The sequence below is a fragment of the Lithobates pipiens genome, unplaced genomic scaffold, assembly GCF_037356315.1.
Source record: "Lithobates pipiens isolate NorthernLeopardFrog02 unplaced genomic scaffold, aLitPip1_a1.2 Scaffold_30, whole genome shotgun sequence".
Taxonomy (NCBI): domain Eukaryota; kingdom Metazoa; phylum Chordata; class Amphibia; order Anura; family Ranidae; genus Lithobates; species Lithobates pipiens.
The window spans coordinates 38208011-38221905 of record NW_027507791.1 but is presented as its reverse complement, the minus strand read 5'-3'; the positions used below and the strand labels follow the sequence as shown (position 1 = coordinate 38221905).

Here is a 13895-nt window from a genome sequence, read left to right as displayed (position 1 = left end):
AAATAAAAAAAAAATGACTTGGGGTTCCCCCCAAGGGTCTGGTATGGATTTTAAGGGGAACTCCACGCCAAATTTTAAAAAAATGGCGTGGAGTTCCCCCCAAAAATCCATACCAGACCCTTTATCCGAGCACGCAACCTGGCAGGCCGCAGGAAAAGAGGGGGAACAAGAGAGCGCCCCTCCTGAACTGTACCAGGCCACATGCCCTCAACATTGGGAGGGTGCTTTGGGGTAGCCCCCACAATGTTTGAAATGGTAACGGGTACATTGTACTCCTACCATTTCACAAAAAAAGTGTAAAAAATAAAAAAACACACACAGACACCGTTGGGATAAGTCTTTTATTAAAAATAAAAAAAATAAAAAAGAGATTCCAGCGGTGGTATTCCACTCTTGGTATCCTGCGATGGATGATCATCTCTCTGGGGTCCAGCGATGGATGATCTCTCCTCTCAAGGTCCAGGGTCCAATGATGATGTCCAGCGCAGCGCATCCTGTCTCCACCGGAGATACCGCGGAAATCCCGACAGCCTGACAGGTCTCTTAGCTGAGGAGGACGGGACCACCTGTCACGTGGCCCCGCCCCCCTCTGACGCAGGGGGAAACTTGGCTTCCCCAGTGATGGGTGGGTGACCTCACCCCCCTGATGTAACGGAAAGCTGCATAATTGAATTTGGGGGGACCCCCACACATTTTTCTTTCTTTTTTATCAATGACTTTCAATGACTGTTCTCTGTATTACGGGGAGCCGACAATTCCTTATAGCCGCGAGCGCTTTTAAATTACTTTTTTTCCTGCAGAAATTACACTTTGTGCAGGGACAGTTCTAAGCACGGGAAACATGCAACAGGCATACTATACACACCCCCCAGGTATGAAATTTAAAGGAATATTAGACTTTTATTGTTTCACTTTAATCATTATTAAAATCACTGCTCCTGAAAAAATTTCTATTTTTAAAACTTTTTTTTGCATTGATTCATGTCCCCTGGGGCAGGACCCGGGTCCCCAAACACTTTTTATGACAATAACTTGCATATTAGCCTTTAAAATGAGCACTTTAGATTTCTCCCATAGACTTGTACAGGGTGTTCCGTGGCTTTTCGATCTTGCCACGAACACCCCAAATTGTTCACTGTTCAGTGAACGAGCGAATAAGCAATGTTCAAGTCAAACATGAGTTTGACTTGAACTCAAAGCTCATCCTTAGTGCTGAGTTACATAATACCTGCAACAAAATGGCTTCTCTTGCTTCACAACCCCCCCAACCCCCCACCTGCTATTGGGTACTACATTGGCCATACCTTCAAAGAACTCTTTCTTTTAGAGACCAGTGTATTATAGTTTACAAATATTCTGCGAAACATTACTAAACAGTTGTGTTTATCCTAGGTTGTGGCACCAACCAATGTCTGAACCCAGAGTGTCAGAGGGGTCGGGAGACTTTCAAGGTCAGAGCAACCACTGGGGACAAACTTCTTCAAGCGGCCCTTATGATGTAGTGCTACAAATAGCTACATAGTAGATTCGCCTGGATAAAGGCATATGTTCATCTATTCCAACCTACAGTATTTGTGCGTATGTCGGTTCACGTTTTCGAGCCTAGGAAAATAAACATGTTTTTCTATTGTACTCACTGAGGACATCCAGTTGGGTTTTTTATTTTTTTTATTTATTAATGCTCCCATCTGATGCAACTACCTGGGAAAGGGAGTTCCACTTTTTCGTCCTGTGGTAGAGTTGGAACATTGTTTACCTCTGCATATTTGTTGGTTGGTCAATCCCTGGAGAGATGATCTTCTAGAGAAAGGACCCAAAATTAACATATAACGGGACTTCACTGTACAAACCGGGAGAACCTCAACCCTGTTGGGCGAGGTTCTCCCGGTTTGTACCGTGAAGTCCCGTTATAGCCGCCAAAATGAATACATGCAAAGCAAAACAAAAAAACAAAACATAATGAAACATATATGCCAATGATAAGCCTATCACGGGTTTGTCAGCCCACTTGGCTCCCCCTTGATATTCTACTGCAAGATCTACATACAGTATATGGCATATCTTGAATTGTACAATCAGATCAGGGTCTGAGCAACCAGAATTCCCTTATTTGGTTATGCTGGGTTATATGCCATACACCTATGTCATTTATAACATAATAAACATATATTTTTTGACGGGCATTGTTGCTAAATCTCAGACATGAAATGTGAACAAAGCATATCCCTCTATAGTGTGTACTTGTCTAATGCCGTGTACACACGATCTGAATTTTTGGTCGGAAAAGCTCTGATGGTTTTTCTGACAAAATTCCGATGGGATTCCGCTCAAGCTTCGCTTGCATACACACGGGTCACACAAAAGCTCTCTGAACTTTCGACCGTCAAGAACGCGGTGACGTACAACACTACGAAGAGCCGAGAAAATTAAGTTCAATGCTTCTGAGCATGCTTCGAATTGTTTCCGAGCATTCGTAGGAATTTTGCGCATCAGAATTTGTACAGACGATTGGAATTTCCGACAGAAAAATTGAGAACCTGCTCTCAGTCTTTTGCTGGCCGAAATTCCACCAGCAAAAGCCAGAAAAATCTCTCATCTGTCTTTTGCTGGCCGAATTTCCGATCGTGTGTACACAGCATTAGTCCAGAGCGCTAAGTGCCATTCCTGTCTGCTGTCTTCTTCCTCTACTATCAGCATAAGTCACCTCTGACAAGTTTTCCTGACACCAAGAGAAAAAGGTGACAGGGGACTGACAGCCTCAGCTCTGTTCCTGTGTGCTGTGTGGAGGTGGGGGGGGGGGGGTGTCCCTTCTCTCCAATCAGCTCTCAGAGCTCCCCTCACTGAGCTCTGCAGAGTGTAAAATCCGCTCTCCACACCTGTCTCAGATATAGAGAAGAGAAGACGGCAGATAAACTGCTACAATCTCTTTGTATCACCGGAGGCCAGTCACTTCACTGGGGATATGGAAGGGTTTACATCCAGTTAAAAAAAAAAGTTTGTGGCTTAAAGCTATACCCTGGTCTAAGGCGAAGCATTAAATGTGAGTTGAAGTGCTTGTTATACATTAAAAGCCCTTTAAACGAAACCCTCAAAATGTATTTATATTTATGGTTTAGAGCCCTATGGCCGATACGGATAAGGATGACATACAGGGTTAACATAAACTTACCACTTGAAATGGACCTGAAAGTGTGCCTTGGTCTAACGTACGGTATACCAAAATAAGGGGGCAAAAACATTCAGGTAGGGATTGTTTTTTTATTGACTTAAACGTAGTCACTGTGTGAGTTTGACAAAGGCCTGGGCCATCTCCACTCGTAGATTGGGAATATAGCGGGCAAAGCAGGCGGACTTCCATCTGCCTAGCTTCTTGATTACATTCCGGGACCCCTTGGCGGGAGGCTGTTGAGGCTGCCCCGATACGGAACGAGTGTCCGGAGTACTGAGTAGGGTTGAGCTGAAGGATACGTAGAAGTATCCTGATGTGTTCCATGAACCGAGCGGCGTTCATTGGGCTTGGTATGGAACGGTAGGAGTGGACTAGATCTGGTTGATCGGCCAGTAGTGACAACAGCCAAGTGAGAGTGGTGACTAGACACCAGCTGTTGTCGGTCTTATAATAATGGATATCCGTACCGGAGCCAACCTGTTGTGTTTTGGAGACTGCTAAATGTAAGATGAAATGGCCTTCGTAATGGACCAGGTGGCCTTTGCGAAACATGCGTTCTGCGGGGTTGTTACAGGTGAACTCTCCTGGCCGTAAGAACCCGTAGAAGGCCAGATGCATGGCTACTTGTAAGACCACGCTAGGGAGAAGACCAAAGGGTGACGTGGCCAGGATATCTGACATGCCCCTGAAGATATCTCCTGTGACCGGCAGGCGTTTGGTGCTGACCACTGGCTGGCGCTTCTGGACGTCACGTAAGATGGCCCGTACGGCATGGAATGAAAACAATGAGGGTTCCGTAGGGTTCTGAAGGGACGAGAAATGTTGGACGCCGGCTACATACAGCCGGATGGTATTGTGGGACAGCACAAGCTCCAAGTGGCAGTAGTAGACAAAGGCCAGCACTTGTTTGATACGGGATGTCTCTCTACCGTGATGTGCCAGAAATTTGTTGAAGGCCCTCCAGGCCATCTGATAGGCCTTGAGGGTGTTGCATGAGAGGGAAGAGTTGATGAGTTGAGTTGCTGCTTGAAGGTGTGAGGCTAGTCCAGGGTCAACTGAGACCAGGCCGGGATAGCTGCTGACATTGGTTCGGCTCCGGGCATCTGTTCAAAAAACGAGACGAAATTAAAGCGGGAGAGGGCATCTGCTGCAAGATTGCACTTGCCAGGGATAAAGGAACAGTAGACATTAAACTGGAATTGTAATGAGAGCTGGACCAGCCTACGCAGGAAGCACATCACTGCAAGGGACCTGGACCTGCCTTTGTTAATAATCTCTGCAGTGGCATGGTTGTCTGTAGTAAAGGCCACGGCTTGGCCCGACCAGCTGCGGCCCCAGAGGTGTGCTGCTGCTACGATAGGGTATAATTCAAACAGGGAGGACGTGTCAGAGAAGCCGGGTATTGCCAATATCTGAGGTTGACAGGGAGCTGCAAACCAGAGGTTGCCAAAAATTGCTGTGAAGCCTGTGGAGGCAGCTGCGTCAGTCACTACCTGGGGTGAAAGGGAAGACACAGAGGAAATGAACAGGGATATGCCGTTCCAGGATGACAGGAATTCCTCCCACATAGAGAGGTCCGCTATTGCTGCGGAGTCGAGGCTGAGGACCTGCTCGGGATCCTGCGTGTGGGACAGGAACACCAGTAGGCGGGAAACTAAGGAGCGACCCTGGGGGATGGGACTGCAATTGCTTCTTGGTGCACCCTCTGGAGTGGGTGAAGTCCCACAGGACCGCCCTGATGCGGGCCAGTTTATCTGGGGGGAGGCTGGCCTACATGGCACAGGTGTCCAGGTTAACCCTGAGGAAGGTGATGGACTGCGTTGGACCATCGACCTTGTGTTCTGCAATAGGGACATTGAGATTCCTGAACACGACCCTTAACTTATCCAGGTCCCCGGGGGGGTGGTTCAATCAACAGGAAGTCATCCAGGTAATGGATGACCTCTCGACACTGGGCTTCGTGTAGGAGGATCCACGTAAGCGACAGCGCGAACGTGTCGAAAAGCCAGGGGCTGCTTTTAGACCCAAAGGTCAACTTGGTGGTGAAGTAGTATAGCTCCCTCTATTTGATGCCATGCCAGCACCAAAGAGATGGGTGGATGGGAAGGAGCTTAAAGGCATCCGAGATATCGGCCTTGGAGAGCCAGGTGCCCGTGCCTGTCTTGAGTATGGCCTGGATGGCCTTGTCTACAGAGGCATATTTGAGAGAAAACTCTTCGGAGGGGATAAGAGAATTCAGATTGGGGATGGTAGATGAATGAGGCGCTGACAAATCGTACACCAATCGCAATTTATTGGAGAACTTGCCCTTGACAAGCCCAATAGGGCTGACTCTCCAGGTGTTGAAGGGGGGTTGGGTGAACGGGCCTATCATGAAGTCCCGATCTAACTCCACTTGCAGGAGCTGGTCTATGGCCTGTTTGTCGGTGGCCGCCGACCGTAGGTTCCGGCATTCATATGTCACATGAGGCAGAGAGATGAGACCCGTGTGGAAGCCTTCCGTGAACCCTTGAACGAGGTAGGTGGCCAGCAAGGGAGTGGGGTGTGAGGAAAGGTAGAAGCCGCGCCATGTGATGTTGACCCGGCTTAGTCACGCTTTCTTCAGCTGCTTGACCTCACACAGGAGCCTGGGGTGAGCCCTTTGGCACAGGGTGCAGATATGCAGGAGCCGGAATTGGCTGAAGTTGCAGGAGCCGTAATTGTAATTGTTGCAGATTGCTGCTCCTCCTACGGTCCTGACCGGGCGCCCAAACTTGTCTAACTGAGGCAGGCGTGCAGGGGCCTGCTGGTCCTGAACTGCACCAGAGGTAGAAGGGTTTTCTGAGGGGCGAGCTGCTGTCAAGTTGGCGCACCAAGTGGCTGTGTGGGTGGCCGACTGGCAAATTGCGCAGAGGGGTGAACGTAGGCCGGCAAAGTGGCGACAAAACAGCTCAGTATCCATGACACTCCAGTCAGTAGGCATCTGGAATTGCAGGAGCCTGGCGGCCGCTTTAGCGGGCAAGGAGCGGTGATAGTCGTAGAAGCCAAAACCCCCGTATTTGTAGCCCAATTCTATGACAGTATGGAGATACTGATCCAGCTCCTCTCTCCTGCTGGGGGAGGCTGAGCAGATGACATCCCTCAACATGCCGAAGGCCAAGGTGAATTCTGTCACCGTTAGTTTCCTGTCCAACCTGGGATCTTTGGCCTTGAGGACCACCGACACGTCCCCCCACGTGTAAGCCTTGTTCTCCGCCAGGTCGTGGACGGAGATGAGCAGGGAGGCGAGGTTGACGTCCTTGCCCTCTAGGATATCCTTCCTGACATTAGCTGGGACCAAATGGGAAGGGTACACCATGGTACTCCACCCAGTGGTACCTGCGGGAGGAGTAGCCACTGCCTGGGCTACCACGGGGTCGGGAGGAGAAACGGGTGGGCGGGTCTCCAAGAGGGCCACCCTACTCTGGACCTTGGAAACTGAGGTGGCCAGAGGTGACACCAGGGTATGGAGCTGCGTGATAGCCGAGGAAATAGAGTCCAGGGAAGCCTGCTGGGTGCTGGATCCTGCCATGGCTGGAGGAGGGAAGAGGAGCTTGAAGAGCTCGGCTTTCCTGGCTGTCGCAGGAAAGACCACACCTCTACGCCTCAACTTCGAGGTCAACTTTGGAATGGTCCATCCTCTAAGGGACTGCACGCTGCCACTCTCTGAGACTGGAGAGGGGGACAATGGGGCCGTGAGACCCTCACTGCAAGCTTGAGACATGGTAGCGTAGTCTAAGCCTGGGTGTGCCAACTTGTCCTCGGGTTTGGAGTTTCGCTGAGCAGAACCTAATCAGGGTGACATGGATTACAAGACTCACTAGTGATCCCTAATGGTATACATACCTAAGGTAGTGGGCACTCCTGCCTACGTGCCTTTTTCTTTTCTTTTTTTTCTTACCTAAGGAGGCACCATCCAAACAGGTGCAGGGTGGACCTACTAAAACTCGACTGACCTACGAATATGAAGGCAAAATTTGTTGAGAGTTCCATACCTGTCACAGACAACTGGCTAAATGGTGACTTTAATGGGGGTGGTGAGTTTGAAATGAAATTAAATGAAAATGAAATGAGACAAACAAAGAATGAAATGTTGCCTTAAATGAAACATCTGCCATGACAGAGACGCGACTCGGTCGTGTTGCAGACGCAGTTGACAACGACCCGGACTCTGGAGCATGTACTGAAATGAGGCAATTAGTGAAATGAGGCCAATGAGCAAAGCCCCCGGAATGAATCGGAACATTGAAAAACAACTGGATTCAAACCGGGGAGCAGTAGGTGACAGTGAAATGAATGATTCTGCCATGACAGAGGCCTGAATCGCCATGCCGTAACTTGCGACTGAGCATGAAACGGACTCTGGAGCATGTATTACAATGTGGCTTGTCCTGGGGCACGCTGGGACGAATTTAGTGCATAGGTGTGACTATATTCATATCGGAGCATGATAGGTGGCAACGAAATGATAGCCATGACAAAGACAAGAATCAGAGAATAAGCTCATGATTGACAAATGAATCCTGTCTCTGGAGCATGTACAGAAATGAGGCCAAACAACTGGGCACACCGGAGCGAAACGGTGCATTCCTGCAATGCGACTGGATTCGTATCGGAGCGTAATACGTGACAAGGAATAATATGCCATGGCAAAGACAAGAATCAGAGATTGAACCTGAACCTGCGAGTGACTCTGTCTCTGGAGCATGTACTGAAATGAGGCCGAAAACTGGGGCACACCGGAGCGAATCGGTGCATCGGAGATGCAACTGGATTCGAATCGGAGCGCGGTAAGTGACAGAAATGAATGAAATGATTAGAAATGATTTGCGAGCTTTCGGAATTTATCTGAAATGATCCGGACTGATTAGAACGTTCTGACATGATAAGCAACGACGTGTGACTTTAGAAATGATTTGAACAATACGAAATGTTTAGAAATGACTAGGGATTGTTCGAATAATGATATGTTTTGCGAAATGAATGCCTGATGTGGCATTGACCGATGCGTCACGAACGAGTGACAACGAATCATTCGTGAAGCTAAGGAGCAACCGATGTTTTGGTAACAAATCGGAACATGTTTCTTGAGAAATGTTTGTGAGTGGTTCGTGAGTTCAGGATATCGCAGTTTAGTGACATAGTAAAAATGCATGAAATGAGAAATGGGAGCCGAAGCCCTATCTGCGACAGCCGGACCAGATGCGTTGTATGACAACGGCGATTCGAGTATTGCAAAACTCGGATAACGGCAACACGCGAACACTCAACTCACGGACACGAAGACAGACTCGTAACACAGACTCACGGAGACGGGATTAAAGAACACGGGAACTCACGAACACTGAACTCACAACGTATAATCTCGAATAGTCGGCCCTAGATCTCTAACGTAACAGATATCGCGCACAGGAACCGACAAGGAACACAGCTGAACGGGCTGATTAAATACCCCTCCAGGCTCCTCTCATAAATTCAGGCCACCATACTGGCCTTCTTATATAAATGTCTCGCCAAGTCGCCATCCTCAGCTACTTACCTCTGTGTCTTTATCTGTAGCTGAAATGCAGCCAACAGATGTTTGTTTCTTGCTGAAAGCAGAAAATGTTGTCTCCTCCCCCCATCCATCCAATAATAACATCGATCCCCATACTGAGCCCTTCACCCATCCCCAGATCCCTGTACTGAGCCCTTCACCCATCCCCAGATCCCCGTACTGAGCCCTTCACCCATCCCCAGATCCCCGTACTGAGCCCTTCACCCATCCCCAGATCCCCATACTGAGCCCTTCACCCATCCCCAGATCCCCGTACTGAGCCCTTCACCCATCCCCAGATCCCCATACTGAGCCCTTCATCCCCAGATCCCCGTACTGAGCCCTTCACCCATCCCCAGATCCCCGTACTGAGCCCTTCATCCCCAGATCCCCGTACTGAGCCCTTCACCCATCCCCACATCCCCATACTGAGCCCTTCATCCCCAGATCCCCGTACTGAGCCCTTCACCCATCCCCAGATCCCCATACTGAGCCCTTCACCCATCCCCAGATCCCCGTACTGAGCCCTTCACCCATCCCCAGATCCCCGTACTGAGCCCTTCACCCATCCCCAGATCCTCGTACTGAGCCCTTCACCCATCCCCAGACCCCCGTACTGAGCCCTTCACCCATCCCCAGATCCCCGTACTGAGCCCTTCATCCCCAGATCCCCATACTGAGCCCTTCATCCCCAGATCCCCGTACTGAGCCCTTCACCCCCAGATCCCCGTACTGAGCCCTTCACCCATCCCCAGATCCCCATACTGAGCCCTTCATCCCCAGATCCCCGTACTGAGCCCTTCACCCATCCCCAGATCCCCGTACTGAGCCCTTCACCCATCCCCAGATCCCCGTACTGTCCCCAGGATGTGCCGTGTTATAGGGACTCACCTCTCACAGAGAGCGAGAATTCATCTGAGTACTCAAAGTAATTAGAACTACCAGGAGATACTATTTGTTTCGAACATTTATAAAGTCCGGCTGTGTTTAGATCCACTTCCTCAATACGGAACTCAAAGTCTGAGAATTGTAATTCTATCTCTTCATTATTCTTGAAGAATCTTCTTTGGGAGCCAATAAAACCTTCTATATGATGACATCTCAGAGTCAGGGGGTCTCCTTCATAGATGGCAGATGGAGGTCTCTGGAGGAGGACATGACCTGGGAAAAAAAAGAAAACGCGAGGAAATTAAAAATATAGTAAAAATATATATGCAAAATATAAGGAAAATCGCAGCCTGACCGATATAGATAAATCCTCCCGCTATCCCAATTATGACAAAAATACGAATAATTGACCAGCTGGAGCTTCCTCCTAAGAAAAGGGGTAATGGTCCTGGTTGTCACGCTGGCACTACTAGTCCTTCTCACAATGGGGCAAACAGGACCGCGCGAGTATTCTCAGCATTCTATGAAAAGGAAAGATAGGATTCCTACATATTGTAGTACGGGTCTATATTCAGAATTCGTTTTAGTTATTGATTCACAAGAAAGTTAGTAATAGTTTTATGTTGGTATATAAGTAGTCACTTCTGTCTATATACAACATGCTTAATGCATGAGACTTCTGCTTCATTATGCTGGGGGAAGTTGGGAACCTTTGACCTTTTCTTTTCACCAGTTGTAGAATTGTTTTCCCTGCCATATATAAGTGGGAGGCCGGGGATTGAATTTAGGGTTGCCACTTTTTCTACAAACTAAACCCGAATAGTTTAGCGGCGCACAGTAATTTTTTTTAGTATACACTATAGGCAGTGGCATCACTAGGGGGTGGCTATTGAGGTCAGAGCCCAGAATCTGGGGCCCATAGCCCCGAGTCCAGGGCTGGCCCTAACATGAGAGTGTCCTGGACTTACCTTCCTGCACAGCCGCGGCACTCTCACTGAGTCTGCCATCCGTCCTTCAGTGACAGCCAGAGAAGGGAGATTCCCAGGGTCATTACCCAGATATATTATGTACATTTAGGAAAGAATCCAGGCCTTTTTTAACCACTTCCCTCCCGACTTATAGCAAAATGACGGCAGGGCTGTGGTTCAGTTATCCTGACTGGGCGTCATATGACATCCTTCAGGATAACAACCGCCGCGCGCCCGTGGGGGTGTGCATCATGGCGATCGGTGGATCGGTGTGTCAGTCTGACTATATACTTCTCCTTTAAGGAGGTGTGGCAGGGGGTGTGTCCTATGCGTTCATATGTTTGCTCATAGTTGTCCCTCATTCCCATCTCGGAAAGTCGGGAGCGGTGGATAAGGCTTTGGAACCACTTTAAAGTGGAACTTCACTCTCCCTATTATCAACATTGACTTTTCTAACCCTTATGCTGCCGGCATTAGTAAATAGATAGGAAGGTTCAGTATATCATATTTGCCTGTTTTAAACATTTTGGTTTTAATTTTCTTCAGTGTCTTCCTGGTTTTCTGGCCGGGGAAAATGATTTCATACATCCCAGGAGTCTTCAAGAGGGGGGGAGCTTTCTCAACTAAGAACAACCTCCTGCCTGCATGCCTGAGCTAAGGGTCGATGGATTCCAGGAAGTAAATGAATCATCTGTCCTTATTCAAGATGGCCACGGCCAGAAAGGATAGGGGGGGATTTTCCAGGGGGTAGAAGAGATTTATCAACAAAATAAAGCACAGAGACATGGGTGGATGGGGGGGAGTTTGCTTTGAATAGTAAAAACAAATTAAATAGCGTTTGTGGTTTGTGGTGCTCAGATGAATTGTAGTTCTACTGCTGGCTATATACTAGTTATTTTTTTTTTTTTTATTCAGCCAGCAGGCTGCACTTAATAAAACAAAGCTGGGCATAGAGCGATCGAAATTTCAACAGGAACCAGCCAAGTTTCAATCTACATGTGGCCCTTCTCGTTCAACAAAGGCTGTAAGAATACAATGTCCCTATAATGTCCCTACAATGTCCCTATAATGTCCCTACAATGTCCCTATAATGTCCCTACAATGTCCCTATAATGTCCCTACAATGTCCCTTACAGTCAATACCCAAATTAACAGATTCCTCCATCCACACAATCAAGAACGATTGAGGAATTCCTCCAAGATCATACAGACATCATATAATGGAATTATGAAGATGAGGAGATCACTCACGGTTTGTAACATTTAGAGTGACGGGATCACTGATATCACCGGTATTGATCCGGCACTGATAATCTCCACTGTCCCGCTCTGCTGAAGATTTGATCTGAAGGGTCTTTTCATCTCTGTGTATTGTCCTCCCATCTTTGTACCAGTGATAGGTCCGGGGCTCCTCTGGTATAGTAGACGGCACATCACATGTTAGAGTCACTTCATCACCTTCTAGTATATTCCCCCAGTTGGGTGTGAAGGTCACCTCCGGTCTGATGGCCCCTCCTATAGAAGAGAGAGGAGATCACACATAACCACATCGATTGTACTAGGGCTTTATTTCTCAGAATATACCCCCCCCTTCCAAGTTACCTCCTGTCCCACCCTCTACCCACCTCCAATCAACATCCCTTGGTTCCGCCCCCAATCCACCTCCCAGTACCACCCCTTTTAGAGAATACAGAAATACATATCATTTTGTGGTGCTAACTCATTTATATGGAATTTGTTCATAAAAACAGGAAAATCAGTAAAATAGATTTCCGTCACAATAGAGCCTCCAGCAACAATAGATCCACCCCAGCAACAATAGACCTCCCAACGGTGAGCAACAATAGACCCCCCCACCACCAAGCAACAATAGACCCCCCCGCCAAGCAACAATAGACCCTCCAGCAACAATAGATTCACCCCAGCAACAAAAGACCTCCCAATGGTGAGCAACAATAGACCCCCCCACCAAGCAACAATAGACCCCCCACCATCAAGCAACTATAAACCACCCTCACCAAGCAACAATAGACTCCCAATGGTCAGCAACAACAGACCCCCCCCCCACCAAGGAACAATAGACCCCTCCACCAAGCAACAATAGACCCCCCACCATCAAGCAACTATATACCACCCTCACCAAGCAACAATAGACTCCCAATGGTCAGCAACAACAGACCCCCCCCAACAAGGAACAATAGACCCCTCCACCAAGGAACAATAGACCCCTCCACCAAGCAACAATAGATCAAACCCAGCAACAATAGACTCCCAATGGTCAGCAACAACAGACCCCACCACCAAGCAACAATAGACCCCCCCACCAAGCAACAATAGACCCCCCACCAAGCAACAATAGACCCTCCATCAACAATAGATTCACCCCAGCAACAAAAGACCTCCCAACGTTGAGCAACAATAGACCCCCCCACCACCAAGCAACTATAAACCACCCTCACCAAGCAATAATAGACCCCCCACCATCAAGCAACTATAAACCACCCTCACCAAGCAACAATAGATCCCCCCCCAGCAACAATAGATCAAACCCAGCAACAATAGACTCCCAATGGTCAGCAACAACAGACCCCCCCACCAAGGAACAATAGACCCCTCCACCAAGGAACAATAGACCCCTCCACCAAGGAACAATAGATCAAACCCAGCAACAATAGACTCCCAATGGTCAGCAACAACAGACCCCACCACCAAGCAACAATAGAACCCCCCCCCACCAAGGAACAATAGACCCCTCCACCAAGCAACAATAGACCCCCCCACCAAGCAACAATAGACCCCCCAGCAACAATAGATCCAACCCGGCAATAATAGATTCTAAACAGCCAGCAAGAATAGACCCCCACCAAGCAACAATGGACCCCCCCCAGCCATAATAGATCCCTCAACAGCCAGCATCATTACCCTCCAGAACCCCCTGCCATTTCATACTGTATATTCAGTACCGAAGGTGCTGGAAGTGCTTTCCCCCACATACCCGCGGAAAAAAGTCCCTGCATAGAAAAATGTTTAACAATGCATCCTACAGAGAATTTATGTTAAAAAATCTAAGACTTTCACTTTACAATCCAAAAAGACAAAGAAAGTAATTAACATTCTAAAAAATATAACAAGAACACAGTAGTGACGCAGGGCCTGGAGGATGGAACCACCACACACATTGGAGGACCCGGTATCCAACACACCCGGCAGCGAGATTGATTTACTAAATTATCAGAACATGTTCACTTTCAAAATGAATTTTCACTTAGTTTAGTAAATGAAGGGACGTTGTGCTGACATCTAATCATACGTGAGC

General features: G+C 48.2%; 1 protein-coding gene across 1 annotated transcript in view; it reads right to left on the bottom strand.

Moving 5' to 3' along the window:
- Window positions 1-13895, bottom strand: part of LOC143942162 (Fc receptor-like protein 3) — a 178813-nt gene that overhangs the window by 95524 nt on the left and 69394 nt on the right. Inside the window, exons 9-10 of the mRNA XM_077463421.1 lie at window positions 11831-12094; window positions 9615-9884 (exon numbers count right to left, since the gene is read on the bottom strand). Of these exons, the coding sequence (XP_077319547.1) occupies window positions 9615-9884; window positions 11831-12094 (534 nt within the window). The remainder of the gene's footprint in view (window positions 1-9614; window positions 9885-11830; window positions 12095-13895) is intronic.